This window comes from Chenopodium quinoa, unplaced genomic scaffold (genome assembly GCF_001683475.1).
Source record: "Chenopodium quinoa cultivar QQ74 unplaced genomic scaffold, ASM168347v1, whole genome shotgun sequence".
NCBI classification, from domain to species: Eukaryota; Viridiplantae; Streptophyta; class Magnoliopsida; order Caryophyllales; family Amaranthaceae; genus Chenopodium; species Chenopodium quinoa.
Window position 1 is genome coordinate 21,934 of NW_018742673.1, and position 18,436 is coordinate 40,369.

At 31.7% G+C, this 18,436-nt stretch overlaps 3 protein-coding genes, 1 long non-coding RNA gene and 1 pseudogene across 4 annotated transcripts; all 5 read right to left on the reverse strand.

Annotated features, from left to right (window-relative positions):
* Positions 1 to 555: 555 nt before the first annotated feature.
* On the reverse strand, positions 556 to 1,740 carry LOC110722338. Its single transcript, XM_021901615.1, has 3 exons — positions 1,693 to 1,740; positions 1,497 to 1,600; positions 556 to 1,195 (listed from the first exon to the last, which is right to left on the reverse strand). The coding sequence occupies exons 2-3, from the start codon at positions 1,593 to 1,595 to the stop codon at positions 782 to 784; spliced, it is 513 nt and encodes a 170-aa protein (XP_021757307.1). The 5' UTR covers positions 1,596 to 1,600; positions 1,693 to 1,740; the 3' UTR covers positions 556 to 781.
* A 2,739-nt stretch (positions 1,741 to 4,479) lies between these two features.
* Positions 4,480 to 5,621, reverse strand: LOC110722339 (peamaclein-like). Its single transcript, XM_021901616.1, has 2 exons — positions 5,386 to 5,621; positions 4,480 to 4,922 (listed from the first exon to the last, which is right to left on the reverse strand). Exons 1-2 carry the CDS (start codon positions 5,513 to 5,515, stop codon positions 4,738 to 4,740), a joined length of 315 nt encoding a protein of 104 aa, XP_021757308.1. The 5' UTR covers positions 5,516 to 5,621; the 3' UTR covers positions 4,480 to 4,737.
* Positions 5,622 to 6,949: 1,328 nt separating this feature from the next.
* Positions 6,950 to 8,696, reverse strand: LOC110722337. The gene is made up of 2 exons (XR_002511571.1): positions 8,101 to 8,696; positions 6,950 to 7,660 (listed from the first exon to the last, which is right to left on the reverse strand). It is a non-coding gene; the product is annotated as an uncharacterized LOC110722337 (long non-coding RNA).
* A 591-nt stretch (positions 8,697 to 9,287) lies between these two features.
* Positions 9,288 to 10,486, reverse strand: LOC110722340 (peamaclein-like). Its single transcript, XM_021901617.1, has 2 exons — positions 10,283 to 10,486; positions 9,288 to 9,781 (listed from the first exon to the last, which is right to left on the reverse strand). Exons 1-2 carry the CDS (start codon positions 10,401 to 10,403, stop codon positions 9,594 to 9,596), a joined length of 309 nt encoding a protein of 102 aa, XP_021757309.1. The 5' UTR covers positions 10,404 to 10,486; the 3' UTR covers positions 9,288 to 9,593.
* Positions 10,487 to 14,034: 3,548 nt separating this feature from the next.
* On the reverse strand, positions 14,035 to 18,060 carry LOC110722341 (annotated as a pseudogene).
* Positions 18,061 to 18,436: the final 376 nt, after the last annotated feature.

An 18,436-nucleotide genomic window follows, 5' to 3' on the forward strand; every position in this document is an offset into this window, starting at 1 on the left:
CATAAAATTACTATAATTAATTGTATGTTCAACGTCTTATGTTGACTATGTATTTAGAGGAATGTCTGAGAGCAAGTCTTAGCCAATATACAACTAATTTTTATTAACAGGCACAATATTCAGATCGATCGTAACTTATTTATAGTCTTACAAGAAAAATAAAAACCATGTGCTAATGTGCCATATCATTATTGCATTAGTAGTAAAAAAAAATAAAAAAAAAATAAAAAAGATAAAAAATAGTTATAGAAGTACTCCTATTAAACCACACAAAATAAATGCTTTGGTCCTTGGTCAAACTAGTGACCATAATTATTGGAAGAAAGTTTGAAGCTGGTTTAATTTGCAATTATGCAACAAAAAAAAATGTAAATAAAATTGGTATAGGGAGTATAGATTAGCATATACTATAGTGATTAAACAACAAACTAATGACAAGGCTATAATAAGCATAGATTATGAAGGACATATAAGGTGTAAGAAAAGCATGCCATCCAATTAATCTCCGTCTGATTTAAATTATTACGGAGATAAACTTGTATATTCTCTAAGTAATTTGGAAAAGCCTACAATAATATTAATTTTACAGAAATCGACTGTCATTACAAAATAATCAATTTAAAGTTCTCAACCATTTATTCGAAATAAAAACCAAAACCTTACGTCAATAATAACTCCGGAATATCAAAATTGACGAGATATTCCATTGACTATTGATTTTCCTTATGACAAATCCTAACCAACCAAGCAAGCCATACACTTGTTACATACCAAAAGTTAGTTAAGGAGCAGAGTAAACAGGACCATAAGTTTTGGCATCATATTCAGGCTCATTAAGCCTCTCTAGGTTAACATATGGTATGTCATCCTCCCTCTTCCTCTGATGAAACATGTTGGTGAGCGGCCCCGAGAAAGCAAGCCGGGGCCAGTATCCAGCACCAACGGCAGTTGCAGTTACTCCAGCGCCGCCATGAATGGGGCCCGATACATTGCCACGGTTCTTAGGAGTCTCCTTAGCTTGCTTCTTAGCCTTCTTGGATGATGATGATTTCCAAAATGAAAGGAAGGCAGATTTCCATGACTTCTTGCCACCCTTTTTCACTCCACTTGAACTCGCTTGGTTTTTGCCCCTTTTTTCTTCTTTTGCTTGCTTGTGTTTCTTCTCTTTGGCATATTTCTTAGCCTCTTCCAAAATCTGTTCAGATAAACACAAAGCAAATGAAAACTTTTGCAAATAAATTTAACAAGTCCGGCACCCAGACTTTAAAATCCTGGCTTCGCCCTTGTGTACATATGTATGTATATATTGCTTATACTATGTAATTATAAATAAAGGAGTCACTTTTGTCACAATTCTATGCATTTCAATATAAAAATAAAACATGAATTAAATAATAAACAACTTTCACAATTGATATCATGATTATTTATTAATGCAAAGAATGTATCTTGGGTTCAATCAAGCATTGGAGAATTGAATTGTTATTTTTCCTGACCTCTTTGAAATCAGCCTTGGCATCATAGTCACTGCTGCTCCTGCCATTGTTCGCGGTGTTGCAAGACTCGAAACCAGGGAAAACAGAGGAATCCTTCATTTTCTCTGCCAAAAAAAAGGTTAAAAAGCAAGATTAGTTTGATTTCCTGAAGTTTACCAAGGAAAATGAATATGTTTATAGAGTAAAAAGGACTAACCTTTGATGAACCTCTTAGTTTTTCTTAAGGTGTAACCCAATGTACTTAAGTCAGTGTTAAAAAAAAAAGTCAATAAATAGTGTTGAGAAATTATAAAAACAGAAGTAAATCATATATTTCCATATTAAGAGATAGAAAGATGATTTTCTACCAAGTTTATTTTGTTTTATCAAATTGGTAGAGTTTTTATTATTATTTTTTTTAATTAGGGTCTGTTCTCTTCAGCTTAATTTCACTTTAGCTCAGTTTAGCTTCAATCAGTTCAGATCAGTTTGGCTCCTAATTTTCTTCTCTCATAAATGATTCATTTCAGCTCTATTCAGTTAAGTTTAGTTCAGCTCCAATCAGTTCAGTTCAGCTCAGCTCAGTAAATAAGAACAGACCCTTACAACTATGTACCAATTAATTAAAAGGACTGTTTAAGGTTATTTGGAAAGGTGAAGAGTGTAGCAATTGGCAAATTAACCCCACATTTTAAGGAATCCAACATATGCCACCTCAGTCTTTGTTAGGGAAAGGTATAATTTTGGAAACTTGAGATATTAACGATACGGCAGATATTTGTACCATTAATAAAGATACGATCGTATCGTTATAAACATATAAATAGTATTCACATGACTATTTATAAATAAACAAGCCCAATGTTTAATATTAGGCCCAAAGTTTGGAGCTCTCGGTTTTCACAATCCAGGCATAGCATATTTTTATTGTATATTTACCGTAATTTAAATAAAACTCTTTTATATTCAAGATATTCCATCAATTATTTCTTTTAAAAAGAATTAAAAAAAAAAAGAAAGAAAGAAATACCATCAATTAGATAAGGATTGTTTGATAAACTTAAGCTATTGTCTTAAAGTTAAAAAATACTTGCATGTAATTATTCTAGTCTCATGTTTGAATAGATAAAATACACTACTAAGCACCATTAGCAAATAGTAATTACTACGTAAACTAAAACTATTTTTGTAATCCTAAGATCGACATTGGTTCTACTACTAGTCTTCTACACTTCTACTTTGCTTGTATGTCATATTACATGGAGTACATTTTACTTTGTTTCTAAATTTGGGAGAATCCAAGACAAAATTTTCGACCAAATTAAAAGGTCTATGTCATGTCACTTTAAAAAATCTGTATTTGAAAATGATAGTGCTCAATTTGTAGCAAATTGCAAATTTGGACAATATTAACAAATTGGAGTCCATTTCCATGGTAAATCAATGTTCCGGATTTTGCATGTTATTCTTTTAAAGGCTTAAAGTATCCGTGAACTTATTCGATTAGAACTCTATTTTATTTAAAGATAATAAAGGGACATCTGAGAGATAAAATAATGAAAATTTCTTAATTTAAATATCATGAGGTTTTCCTTAAACCTTGGAACATAAGGGCGGTGTCATTATTCACTATCTCAACCTTACTTCAACTAAAACTCTACAATTATAATACCGTTTTAACAATAAAAGAAACAAATAAAAGGGACACTATTTATATATTTTTAGTATCTATATCTATATACGAAGTAATGTATTGAAGTATTGAACTCATCAATTAATGTTTTAAAAAAGTAACAACTTAATACAAATATAACTTGTTGAGCTAATATGAATTGGGCCGGTACAAGGCCCAAAATTACACTAGGGAGATTTTTTTTTTTTTGAAATAATGACGACAGATTTTTTGGAAACTTGAAGATAAAATACTGTGAGTTAATAGCCACATGCTGTGGCGGATCTTGAAACATTTTTTATTAGGGGCCGAAAATTCTTAACATCTTCTATTGTGTACAATATACATCATAGCATTTCACACATATTAAATAAATTAAATTTAATACTTCGTACCAAGCAAATATTTGATAAGTTTGGCTCATGTTATGAGACGTGACAAAGTATAACACTGGTTGTTACCGGCTTACCAAGCAATTACTCGTATGTGATAAACAAGAAAATTTGTAATATCAATTTTGCGTTTATAATCATTTATGATTTATAGTGTCCGACCTTATATATGATATAGTGATATACATAGTACTCCGTATAATGTTTGATTTACGTTAAAATTGATGGGAAAAAATCAATTTTTTTTTTACATAACTAAAGAATTTCAATACCATATATTGAGTAAATTTTGATAACATGAATTGACAATCATTCACAAATTTGTTGTCAAATTGTTAAAAAAAACTCTATCATTGCAATAGTGTTGCATGCTCATAGAGATAGAGAGAGGAGAGTTAGTAATAATAAAACAGTAAAAGTGGCCCACTTTATCATTATTAGTTGTCAGATTGTTAAAAGAAACTCTTTATTTTACTAATATGTAAGCTTATGTGGTAATTGGGGGTGCTTTTCTTGTTTTGGGCTTCTTTGTTAAACAGTCCATTTTTTTTTTTCAAAAACTTCAGGGGCCAAGCCCTTGTGAGCCTCAATGAAGGTCCGTCTCTGGCCACATGTTAATAGTTTACGATGTTCAAAAAATGTTTACACAATTATATTAGGTCTTAATCTATTCATCTTATTTCTATTTATTTCAGCAAAAATAATTTTAGATAAATTGTGATCATGATTAATCATGGGCTCATGGCTATCGAAGTTCAATTTATAACTAAAATAAATTTTGGCTAATAAATCCAGATAAGTTCAAATAAGATCAAATAAATTCTATAAAAATATTACAATAGAGCCATTTAGTAAAATCATAAAGAGTGGTTTCTATTGAATGGACTCAATTGTCATACAAAGCATTCATAAAAATCTCCAATTCCAACCGAGAAAGTACTTAAATATCATATCTTCAATTATTACGATATATAAATATTTATTTTCTAACATAATGTAGGACCAACAATTCAAATGATTCATTACATATTACGGAGTACATATCAATTTCATTTATAGCAACAAAAACGATTGATTACTCGACTTGAAAAAAGTTGGAACACAAGATGGAATATATAAAAGGATAATACAAAGAAAAATGCCTATAACAGATGGCAAAATTATTAATTTATTTAATAAAAGGAAAATGACATGAAAATTAAGGGCATTTGGGCCTGCCATTTGGGGCCTTCCAGTCCCTATAACAAGGGCATTCATCCAAATGACCAGAAGTCCCAGAAGGAACACAGCTGCACTTCCCACAACACATCAAGCAATATTTCATACACCTTGAGTTTATCCCCTTTAGTGCGCACCTTACTCCACATTTGTTGTTGCAAAATCCTACATGCACAATTCCATAAGAGAGAGATATAGAGTACGGCAAATGCCAATATTTTGTATGAGACAGACTTACAATAACTTACAATGTGATGGTACGGTATTTTTTTTTTTCTTTATTTTTACACAAATATAGTTGTTAGTTTGTCACAAAACCTATTTAGTCCACAAACTTCATTTTACTTACAATTATACTCCCCTCCTCGTGACGATGACTTCCTAATATTTCTTTTACTTGATTAAATCTAAAAATTAAAAGTTACCGGGTACACATATATAATAAACTCGTCTTATATTAGTATTGACATGTTGATGTACTATAACCAACACCAACAACAAAAAAAAAAATTGTATTTTCTACGTTTAACTTTGGAATATTTTATACATGGTATCTCCCAAATAATACCCTAAAATTGTAACTAAAAGTTAACGAAAGTAGTAAAAGTAAAGTAGGTGGAGAAGTTACCTGGAGCAGTGGCTAAGGAAGTAGGTGATTGAGCAGATGGCTGAGGTGAGAGATCTGCATTAGAGATATCGAGCAAGGTAGAGCAAAGGATTAGGGTGATTACAAGAATAGCTGCATTTGAGCTCTTCATTTTTATATATTTTGAGAGGATGTATAGAAGCTTAACTTAGATGTTTATAAATGTATGATAATAATGAAAGTTATACTAAGTTTGAAGGTCCATGCCATAGTGCACATACATATATATACTCTGTATTGATGTGATACATTCTAGTCTTTTTCTATTTTTCTTTCTTTCTTTATGGAAGCCAACTTGGATTCCTGCTCTACAATTATGTGTCAATCAATTACAACCTAATAAGATATAAAGCCAACCAAAGTATCTAAAATTGTGTGCCATTGCCAGTTAATGTTGCGACTAATTTAGAGTGGAGGGAGTGGTTTAGAAAGGGTCAAATTTTGTTTGTGTAATAAGTATCATTAATTTCATAATAAGAAACAAAATTATAGTTATTTTTCTATACTCATAGAAATAATACGCACTTTATTCAAATCAAGTTACGAGAAAATACTATGGAATATGACGGAAAAAAAGTAATTGTGTTTCCTGCTATTAAGGGTCTGTTCTCTTTAGCTTAATTACAGTTCGGTTCAGTTCAGCTCCAATCAATTCAATTCAATTTAGTTTCTAATTTCCTTCTCTCATAAATAATTTAGTTCAGTTTAGTTCACTTTAGCTCAGTTCAATAAATCAAAACATATATTAAGTGGCTTTTGTTAAAAAAAAATAAAAATGGGACAAAAACGCGTGAAGTTGTTCAACTTTATGAAGTATGACTGTATGAATAATTATTTAAAGGATGAAAGTCGGGAACCATAATAAATAGTCAGTGGTCTTTAGTCCAAATTAGTCAAAACTCAATATATTTTCATGTACTCATGCATAGATGCATGATAGAGGTGTACTATAAAATTAAGCTATGTTTGTATGATTTGTCATTTTGTTATTGTAATTAGCAATTTTATCATACATCTTTTATGGGACAATGGGTGCATGTGCTTTCAACGTAAGTAAACAACTTGTCATCTTACCATTTGAGAGCTGGCTAGATAGAGATATCTAATGAAACTTCCAAGAGCTTTACAATATTTTCAAGAATTTTAGGTGAATTATCTTTATCCGAGTTAATTTTAACTTCAAAATAATCGCAACACTTTAATAATCTAAACTCAACAGAGTATTTTTATTTATCGTCTATTGATAATAGTAACACCAACACTAGCTACATGTCGGCGCCTACACGAAGCTACAACTCTGGGAACAACTTGAAAATTACACGCCCAAGTGAGGAATAAACCTTAGAGATGTGCAGCATGCATGCAGTAGATCTGATGCCTTGAAGGTTTGAAGCATATCACATGGCCTAGCTAAGCACCAACATTAAACGCTTACCAACATTTTGGGCTTATACGTTGTACCGCTTGTAACCTTGTAGGCCCAATACGCAGCCCACATTTAGGGATATAACATGTGAATAAGTGAATTAAAGTTTCCTTTCCTTTAAAGTTTTTTTTTTTTTTTTTTTTTTTTTTTTTTGGCTATCCAGAATAATCCATCTACGTAGTAATTGATTAAGTTCAAGTGTTATGTTGTGGCAAATTAAATTGAATTAAGGTTAAATATGGTTCCTAAACTAATGTATTTGTAGTGTTTTAGTACCTCAAGTATTGAGTGATGTAATTTGATTTCTCAACCACAAAATAGTACTATTTTCGGCCAAATAATGTAGAGTCCTTGTCTAGTCAGCAAATAATTTAAGAACCTTGCCTAGTCATCAATGGTTGTATTTTGACAAATGACGAGTGTAAAAATCAAAATATTATTGCAATGTCAGCTTCAACTAAAAAAAATACAAGTATAGTTTAATTATCTCCACAAATTTACTTTCATCATATATTCATATGTGTTTTGTCTATGCAAAAACTATATCAAAGTATGACATCAAGAAATTAACATTAAAATAAAATTACACACACGAGTAGAGACACTTAAGCAAGTGAGCCAAATTGTAAATTTAAGGGCACTTATCAGTGCCTTTCTTGTTCTTCCAGTCTCTATAACAAGGGCACTCGGCTTTATCGGCTAATGGACCTGAAGGTACACACTTGCACTTTGAGCAACACATTACACACAATTTCTTACACAAGTTTCGTGGATTCCTGGAGCATCTCCACGCACATTTGCTTGGGCATAATTCCGGGGCTGTATAATTCCCTGGACTCGATATGATCAACAATGAACAAAGGCGTAAATTTTTATTCATGAATTGTTATTACTCGAACCAAATATTATTACTTATTCTTAGATGCACTTGAGAATACTCAAATGTGCCTAAAGCTAAGGGCTAAGCTTTTTTTTTGTTTCTTTTTTTCCTTGATACCCTAGACAAATGAGCAATACATGTATCATGTCTTCCTTCTCACATCAAATTAGTCATTCTCGATATTTTTGATAATTTTTTTAAAATATAGGGGACATACATGATGGATTTTATTTATTACTTTGTATTATTTAAGATGTCGCGTGGGACAAAACACAACTTAGATATACATACGAATATTTTTATGCCCTAGATTTATACTTAACAACCCATTTCAATCGATTTATTTCGAATTATATTAATTAATGAAAGAGATTGACAATAATTAAATTACCTACGGCAGGGGATGATGTAGCATCAACAATGTCAAGGGCCAAAGAAGTTAGGACGAGGGAAATTAGAAGTAAAGATGGAAATGAAAACTTATTCATTTTTCCCGAGATTAATTTGTGGGAATTAAAATGTTAATATATACTTGTATTTTCTTTGGCGTGGTTTGAATATATAAAAATAGATAAGCTTAACATTTTCTTTCCTTATTACGGCTGTCATAAGCGGTGAGCCTTAGAATTATGCCTGTATGCCAATCGTTACATTTTGGACTGTTACCAAAAATAGATTTGCACTAAATTTTGATGTTATCCAAATCGAGGAAAAACTATGAATGTGTAGCTAAATCTTCTTTTTTATATAAAAAAATGCGGAGTAATAATTTATAATATCGTTCTAAAGTTGTCTTCAAATGATTAATAGCTAACTCAAAAAATAAAAAAATAAAAAAATACAAAGTATAAGTTTCCGATAAAATATCATTTTTTAAATGATAAAAGTAGCTTTTGAGTAAAAATCAAATTATAGTTAGTGAATAACTATATTACCCCTTTTAAACTTACCTATAGTCTATTTACGTTAATATCATATTAGATCTAATTTTACAGTTTTCTCGCAAAAGGTTAAAAGAAATGTCAAATTAAATTAGCTAGAGAAAATACAAGTTTATCAATATGATAAATAAATTTGTTTATCAAATGACAAAATTGTAAATAAATCAACTTTTTATTAAATATGGGTTCCACTGTTGTTGATATATTTACGCAAATGTCATAATGATTAATGACTGGGTATTTATGTTAGTTTTATTTGCCATTTAATAAACAAATTTTGTTTATCAAATTGATTAATTGGGGCTTCCATCTAAAAAATTACCTTTTTTTTTAAAAAAAAAAATGTGCACTGTTATTATTATGCTGTATTATAAAGTGGATATACACAAAAGTTTTTGCTAAAATTTTAGGTCCATCATGTGCTTATTTAACTCATACACTGTACTCTAGATCGACCATATATCTTGTGGGTTTTTCATGTTCTCTGGGAGTATCTCATGTCAAATTAAATTTCGTGGTTGTCCGTTCTTTGATTGTTTGATATTATAAAGTTTAGTTCACTATTATTTTCACATTATTGTCACACTACTAATACATGTATTGATGTATACAATCAAACGTTTCAAGTTACACAAAATTTATCCTACCAATATACTCAACATTTAATATAAATAACTGAATAAGGCATATAAAGCCATAACCAAACTTTATCAACATCAAATTACATCCACACTCTCATAGCTATAAGATGAACATAAATCTATAATAATTTATGGGCTGATGACAATCAATATATGAAGCCCTATATATATATATATATAATTATCATTATTTCTTACTAATACTAATAACCATTACACAAGATTTAGGATTATAATGATGGATTAAGGAAATTATTCAAATTAAGCATAGACACGTAGGATTTGTTGGTCTAAATTAAAATTTAAGGGCACTTAGATTGGCCTTCGTCGTTCTTGAGGTCTCTGTAGCAAGGGCACTGGCTTTTGTCGGCGAAAGGACCATTGGGAACACATTGGCATTTTTTACAACAGTGCATACATAATTTCTTGCATAAGTTCCTTGGATTCCTTGAGCATCTGTATGCGCATTTATCCACACAAAATCCTGGCACTGTAAACGTTTATCCCAGATTAGTTTATGTGACAACTAAATTTAAGCGAACTAGAAAACAATTAAAAAAATATCATAAAGCCGCGTAGGCTTATGAAGTGTACTTATACTAAAGTTTAGTATCAAACAGTCAAAGTGTACTCTTTGAAATTATTTTCTTGACCTATTTTGACTAGTTTGTACTTAATATAATCTAGATTAGACTCACACGAATGATGATTACTTACAATTAAAAAAAAAAAAAAAAAAGAATTAGTCAAAGTGACCGGTGATTTCGTTGACTAAATATACATAGTCTTCCGATCTTTGGCTATTTTTGTTGTAGTGTTATCACCATATAGGCAATAGGCCCGTCTAAAACACTTAATTCCAAACCTTATCCCTTTACTCGAAATGAGAGGATTTTTTTAAGTTCAACCAAACGATGATAAGCTCTACTTACAACGACACTAGAACACGATGTAAAACTCAAAACAAGATAAAGCTAGTTAGTAGAAGTACCTCCAGGAGGGGCTTGAGTAGGAGAAGTAGTAGGAGAAGCTGAAACAGCATCAACAATCTCAATGAAAGCACAAGTTATAACAAGAGAAATTATAACCAAAGTTGGAACTGAAAACTTCATTTTTTTTTTTCTTTGTTAGATTTTCTTAAGCAAACTATATAATAGTATGAATTTTTGTTTCGGATGTAAGTGTAGAATGTAACCAAACAAAAAGGGGATATTTATAGATAAATAAAATGTAAATGTAAAGTTTATGACATAAATAATTCATTTAAGAAGATGGGCAGGATAAATAATTACAGTAACAGCTGGAGCCAATTGTAAACACGGAGTACAAAAAATGAGGGAATTACATTGCAAAAATGAAAAAAATAATAATAATAAAATTGGTCGGTTGTTTAGTAATCAGTGTCCACGTGAGGAAGGTAGTAAGAATGTAAGATATGTAACCTCCAACTCACACTGTCTTGCTATACTAGTAACAAAGGTACTACTACTATTTATTAGGGGTGGGTGTAGCAGGGTACTCTGTAAAAATATTAGGATCTGGAACCGGAACCTGTTGCAATAGGTTTCTAAAAATAGGAATCGGAATAAGAATCGGAACCTGTGCAACAGGTTTCTAAGAATTGAGAACTGGAACCGGAACCTGCAGGTTCCGGTTCCTAAACAGGGTACCCTGTCTGTCAAAGTAAGTTTAATAGTTACTTGATAAATTGTGAGAAATTTATTTTTTTAAAAATAGATGATCACAATAAAAGCTTACAACTTTAGTATAGTACTTCAATATAACAAACCAACACTAATTGTCTAGAATTTTTAATACATATAGGTTCCGGTTTCATGTACCCTATAGGAACCTATACTAACAGGGTACCCTACAGGTTCTAGATCCAAAATTTTATTACCCGGAACCGGAACCTGTTGCAACAGGTTCCTAATTTTATTACCCGGAACCGAGTTTGGTTCCGGGTTTTGAAACCTGCGATTTTGAACAGGTTCCGTTCCATATCAGGGTACCCTGAATTTTTGCTCACCCTACTATTTATGCACTTTAACTCACTCTTGTTAAATTTTTACGCGTTTTGCTTCATTATTTAGGAGCCATATAAAGAATTATGTAGGTAGGCCAATGTATGTTGATCACAATAATTGTAGGTTATTATGACTCGTTGTCTCCACTCGATACAAGGTTAGGTTAGCATGTCTATAATGCACCCTTTATTACGAGTGAGGTTGTGAATAAACTTATACGTTTTTGTAAGCTGGTAAGCTAATTATGTTCAAAGTTTGTCATAACAAAATTAACTAAGTTTCAAAATAGTGAATCACTGAATGAGCCTTATTCGACTATACGTTTCTGTTTATGAGTAGCTCAATCTTGTACTCTAGCTAGTATAATTCCAACAAGCTAAATTGCCTAAATACAGTGCATCCATTATTAGTCATGGGTGCATTTTGTTAGTAAAAATATATGTAGTAGGAGGGTAGCCATTTTATAGTAAGAATTCATTGCATGATTTGTTATCCTCAATAATAAGGCATAGTATATATCAGGAAAGACAATATTGAATACTTATTCAAATTTGAATATACAAGTGCTCTTTATATGTTATACAAAAGTCGCTATTTATAGCTATCCAATCAACTATTTGATCGACAAACCTCTATAAAAATGTAAGACTAATGGAACATTTTTAAAGCCGGTGAAGATTATAATTGTATTTCACTAACAATAACCTGGAGAGTTTTTCAGAGCATCTATTGAAAAAAGAACCGTTGACAGAGTTGACCACTACTGCATACATAGTACGTGCATGCGCCTTGAACATAAAATAATTAGTCGGGCAACAAGTACCACACATTTATGTACCTTTGTAGTAGTAGAATAGTAGTTGAAGGTCAATTAATTAAGTTTAAATGTTGATTAGTGGAGTATAATATTATTAATGGATCAAAATGATAGGACTTGGGATTTGGGAAGTGAACAACGCAGCCAAGACGATTAGATACCGTATATTGTACTACTACTATAACATGTTGATTCTTTTAAAATAATTATAAACAAAACTAACTTGTACCAATATTTCTATTATATATTTGGATATACATAGATATGGATGCACTTTAGAGTATTCTTGCTCCATTTAATAATTTTGTCTCATTCCTACACCAAAAAAGCCTTTATAAGTACCTAGAACAAGCTCTAACTATATTATTACATGTATTTTTTTAAAATTTTAAATAATTACAAGCTAAGTATATAATCTGTACGATTAGTACAGTGTCATTAATTATTTTAGTAAGGTTGGTCACAAACATAAAAACTTCCGTGGGATATGAGGATTTATGTAATTCATTTTTCACATTTGTAAGAGTTTGCCTACTTAAGTATTCGGATTGATACGGTTAATCAGATACCCTTTTGTTTTTAAGTGACACTAGCACTTTTTTATGCGTGTCGGATTGTCAGTGCATATATTTTGCAACTATTATCATTAATTTACTTATGTGTGTATTAGTAAAAAAAATAAAAATAAAAAATAAATAAATAAATTAAAATTATAAATATACACATTTGAGACTCATCCACTTTTTTTTTTTTTTTTTTTTTTTTTTTTTTTATATAATAGTGTTTAAAGAGCCACACCCAAGTCCTCTTATTTTTGAAAGGGAGCTCTAAATTAAAATACGTAGTACAAATTTGTAAATAATGTAAAAAGTAAATGCAGTTAAAAACAAAAAAAAAAACAAAAGAGGTACGTATTTTGTATTTAAATAAGAGGGGAATACTACTAAATACTAATCGTATTTATAAGTCTAATAAATTATTTTATTATCATATAGAAACCCTCTGTCTTGGTATTCAAATACAATGTATGCAGACAATAATACAGTCGTTCAGAGGTAGATATGTACAAATATATTTTTGGGAGGGGTGGGGAGAAGTGCCACTTATAGATGAAATTGGGGGAAACAATAAAGGAACAACACTTCAGAGGGCTTCTACCAGTTTGTTAGTCACCAATTCACCATACAGGAAGGTTCCTAGTTCCTAGTCTTCCTACTTCATTTACGGAGTATTAAACTAGAGTACTTTTTGTAGTCATAAACATAGAGATGAATAAACTTTCTTGCCCCATTTAATAAGCCTATAGAATAGATGTGTCAATTTGTATAAACGAATTGATCCATAACGGGTTGGCCGTGTTTGGGTCAAATATATTCAGTTTAAAATTACCGTGTTAACCAACCTCAGGTCAGTTCGAGTCACTTTCAAGTTGGGTCAAGATTTGTCGGGTCCAGGTTAGGTCTAGGCCGATCAATTTCAGATCGGTTCAAAATTGGTTCAAATAAAGTTGAATCGAGTTGGTTTCAGTTCATGGAAAAAATAGAAAGAATCAATGTTGCTCACGCTTAAGATCATCCACCATATACTTTCCTTTATGCTTAACATGAAGGCTTAACTAAGTCTTCGAGCGTCTTGCAAGCAAAACACTCATACTAGAACCCTATAAGCCTTCGTTGTTGATAAGCATGAGTTTTGTCACAGGTTGCATGACATAGATTTTGAACGCAACGCTCTTTGTATAATGCATAGGCACAAATCTTTTCAGAGAATTCTTCATTGACATCACCCCAAAACCACCTTTATTCAAAGAAACCCTTTTTTTCTCAAGTTTATAAACATGAACCTCAACAATTAAAGCTCACAGGCTCATTTACTTTGTTATGATGATTTGACAAACACTTAAAACAAAATTTTCATACTAGAAAATTGAATTGAAAGAAGATAGCATCCCATAGACTGTACAAGTTAGTGTAGTACTAGTAACATTACAAGACAGTGAAACACCACAAAAGGAAAATTTTGGATGTGAAAAATTTTGACCAGCTCACATATCTATATGATCTTAAGTTTGAAGATTTACCCATTTAGGTCGAGCCTATTTAGGGAGAGACATCAGTGTTCAAGAAGAGGCAAGGACATAACTAACCAAATATTGAGAAGAGCAACAACAGCATCCAGGTCGGCACAGATTGCTTACGATTATTTCTTCTGTTCCCATCTTCTGCTTTTGCTGCATTATCTTGCATGTTATTATTAAGTGTCTCCGAATTGAGAAGTGAAGATTCTTCTTGTGCGGGCACTGACAATGCCACTTTTCGAGCTTGGCTCAGCAAGCTGCTGGTTGTACTTCTCAACATATTCAGGAAACAATTTCCTAAAAGTAGAACTAAAAAGCAAAGTTTCAAAGCCCAAAATAGACAAATTAATTGACAAATTATTTTCAAAGAAAAATCAACCGACTAATTCCACAAAATTGCCTTCCTTCAATTTCAGGACAATTTCAAATTTCTGACATAGGATGCAACTGAGAAAAATATGGGAAACAATGTTTGTTTATGTTCCAATTTGCATTATGAGACTATGGTCTATCTGAGAAAACCATGGATGAATTTAATTTCAGTTATCTTAGAAAAACATGACTCATACAGAAATGCCAAACAAAAAACCCAAAAACAGAACACCAACTTTTGTGACTGGTAAGAGCAAAATATCAATTCAAAACCTTAATTTCAGTCAATTGAAAAACTAACGTTGGACATTCATGAAGAATATGCCCAAGATTTAAAGAGCAATATCAAAATGGGTTTTTGCATGCAATACTCATCAGTAGACTATGTAAGACAACAGAAAATAAACAAAACAGACACCAGTAATAAACTGCCACTCACTTACATTTTACAATTATAGGCAAGTGAAGACTTGGCTAAACATTGTTTTTCCTCAACAGATGTTGAAACGCTTCCTGTAGTAGGGCTTTTGTCCATCTGCAGGACACAAGAAAGACTTAGAAACCAAATATATCAATTGAAATGAATCGCATAGTCTTACCAGCTAAGTAATACTAGTATATAACACACAGAAGTTTCAAGCAGATAGGTCAGACCTTGTTAATGGAGAAGCATATATATAAATCAAAGGCATGAACCTACCATGAATGAGAGTAGACCCGTAAGAATACTGCATTTTAAACAAAGAGTAGTCAATAACATGGAATTAAGAACAAATATACAAAAAGAATGTGCTTTCTTCCAGCAACAGCAACAGCAACTTAAGATGGTATATACTACTGTATCTTAGTTATCAAGATCAATGAAAACTCTACTTCTACAATGATATTACATAAGTTTTTAGTAAAAATTGAAAGGCTGCTCCATATCATTGAGTCAATGTCACATGATATTTGCTTTTCCCATAAATGGTTAAAAATGACTCCTATAAGAATCTACCATTCTACCCCATTTTTCCCTCAATTGAAGGACGCGCTATGAAGTCATGCATTGAGAATAACATCTGTTAGCACACTTTATCTTACCTGGATACTGACCACATTGGATTCCAACTTTCAGGATGAACTGCAAATAAATAAAGAGACAATCATTATGAGACTAAATCATAATCAATGACCAAAAAAAATGCCAAAGCCACATAAAGAGCATCAATGAAGCACAAAACTTACAATCACTCATAGACAAGCATATCTTGGTATCAGTCATAAACCGCCCATTGGGAGTCGTCATCCTATAAACAAGGAAACATTAAAATGCCAAAGCCACAAGCATTTTCATTTCTTTATAATCTCAAGGAGAAGATAACTAGCCAAAAAAAAAAAAAGGAGGTACCTGATCGATGGTGGCTTAAATGGATATTCAGATGGAAACGTGATCCTCCCATAATAATATCCACCTTCATAAGATGTAAAAATCAGAAAATTAACTCACATAATTGAAAATGACACGAGCAATGACTGAGTCACAAGAGTTCAGAACTCGAGCCAAAAAGATGCAGGGAAAAGAATTACAGCAGGAAGGACAAACCTGCAAACGGTGTTCCTTCACTTCCCTCAAGTACATAATCTGAAATTGGAAAACAAAAAAGATAAGAAAGAGGGATGCAAACCAAATAAAAAGACTAACACAACATATAATTTTGAACATATCTTCTAAAAGCTAAAACAATTTAATAACAATAATCCCCATCATTTAAGCAATGTCCAAAACCTTGAACATGCTAATTTAGTGGCAATTGTGAAATAGAGACTTCTAATATAATTAAACTCCAAACCAGCAAGCCCATATTTAAAAATAAAAAAATAAAAAATGGAGAAAAAAAATCTATACAGACTAAGGTCAGCTTAAATAAAAAGCTACGTCCAGATGAAATGATGAATAGGTATGCTATGTATACAGTCACATGATTATTCATCTTGCAAACCATCTTTGGAAGGGTAGGACTTACCAGGTTAAGGCATAACCTAAGTTGTCAAAGTTTCCATATTCCACCAAATGGCATACAACAACTAGAAATACACTAAAGTTCCAATATTTCCACAGACAAATTAGCACATTATTTCAAGTCATCGGTAAGGGAAGGACTGCTAAAGTAAAACTTACACCATTCAAGAATGTTATTTGGAGAGGGGCGAGCAACTACATGAGATACAGGCTCCTGCAAATTCAAAAAAATGCCATTAGAGTATTTTGAAGGATGAAGATATAATGCAGGAGCACAAGCCAAAATTATAAAAGAAAATATCAATCCTAGAGGGGGTGTAAAGAGTGATGACATATTTCTTGCAAAACATTCATTTTCCAACAAATTTATTCTAGATGAAAAAAAAAAAGCCTAATTTGAGAAAGCTGAGTTCTCAGAACTCCTAAAGAATTGGGGTTGCTCTGTCATATGCAAAAAAAATTAATTCTCTAATATTCTACATTGAAATAAAGAGAGGAAAAAGTTCACGACAATAGAATGCTTAAACATTAACTTTCTTCTATCCTTTATACAGAGGAACCAGGAAAATAATCAGCTTGAGAAACTTCTTTCATCTGCAAGTAAACTCTGCGCCTAAAATAAGCCAAGCAATCTAATAAAAGATACTTCCTCCGTCCCTTAAAAAGGCTCCATTTGACTTGGGCACAATAATTTAGAAGAGGGATTGTAGTGGAATTATTGTTTAAAGTTAACTTTTATTTATAAAAAAAAAAAGGGAATAGCTTATTGATTTTAGGGTATGTGGGTGAAAACATGGTACAGTTATAAGGTTTTTGAAAGTGAATTTAAAAAAAAAAAAAAAAAAAAGAATGTGCATGTGTGTAAAGTGTTTGGGAGAGAAAGAGAGAAAGCAGTTTGCAAGAGATCCACAAATGAGATGAAAATAAGGCTATATGCAGACAAATCCACCAGAAAAACATCATACACATCAAATATAGAATATAGTTCAAGAGAAAGTAAGAAACCGGCTGGTGAGCAATAAGAGTGAAAAAAAAAAAAAAGATAAAACGTACTTTACAGAGCGCTCTAAACTCCTTTTGAAGGCGTTTGACACAAGCTTTTTCAGCCATTTATAATCTTCAAATGCAACTCCTAACTTGAACCTCAGAACAAAACTGTTAAAAACACCACATAAATAATTAGGATTGACAAAACAAACTGATTCCACAACTAGAACATTAACAAAAATTTAGAGAGCTTAAGAGTCAAGACAACCCAATCAAGTGCATCATCTTGGAATAAAGAGTTAAAACAAATAAATTTATGCTAGCAACACTGATAAACAACTAATCAAAAGGCAACCTTCCCCTTAAACATCAAAAGTGAAGAAAGAGGGAATGCATAACGGTGATCAATTCTTGCAAAAACAAACAATGGGTATAACATTTACAGCCAGGAGAGAAAATTATGAGAAAGGCATCATTGAAGCAGTGCCTCGCAAGTCGTAATGAACTAGGAGTAGATAAGATGTGAAGGGACTATGGGAGTTATACAAAGAAGTTGAAATAAACCTGCAAAATGAGAATATAAACCGCTTTTGCACACAAGAACAACCCAACATAGCTTATCATCGTAAATTTCACCAAGGAATATGGTTCTGAGTAGCAGTCTGAACACAAGAGCTACAAAACAGGACATTTTGTCTACATGTGATACACCAAAAACATAACTAAAACGATCATAGCTGAGATAGTCTAGTTTCCATTTGTCAAAATTATAAAGTCCCACACAATATCAATTTCAAATTCATTAAAGGTTGACTTAGAACACCAATCTTAATTCTCTGTGATAAATAAATGTCTGGCTATGA

Excerpts from the sequence above, each read along its gene's own strand:
- LOC110722339 (XM_021901616.1), bottom strand. The coding sequence starts at position 5,515 with ATGAAGAGCTCAAATGCAGCTATTCTTGTAATCACCCTAATCCTTTGC. Across the intron at positions 4,923-5,385 it reads TTCCTTAGCCACTGCTCCAG|GATTTTGCAACAACAAATGT; the intron begins GTAACTTCTCCA and ends TTGTGCATGTAG.
- LOC110722338 (XM_021901615.1), bottom strand. The coding sequence starts at position 1,595 with ATGAAGGATTCCTCTGTTTTCCCTGGTTTCGAGTCTTGCAACACCGCG. Across the intron at positions 1,196-1,496 it reads CCAAGGCTGATTTCAAAGAG|ATTTTGGAAGAGGCTAAGAA; the intron begins GTCAGGAAAAAT and ends TTATCTGAACAG.
- LOC110722340 (XM_021901617.1), bottom strand. The coding sequence starts at position 10,403 with ATGAAGTTTTCAGTTCCAACTTTGGTTATAATTTCTCTTGTTATAACT. Across the intron at positions 9,782-10,282 it reads TACTCAAGCCCCTCCTGGAG|TGCCAGGATTTTGTGTGGAT; the intron begins GTACTTCTACTA and ends AAACGTTTACAG.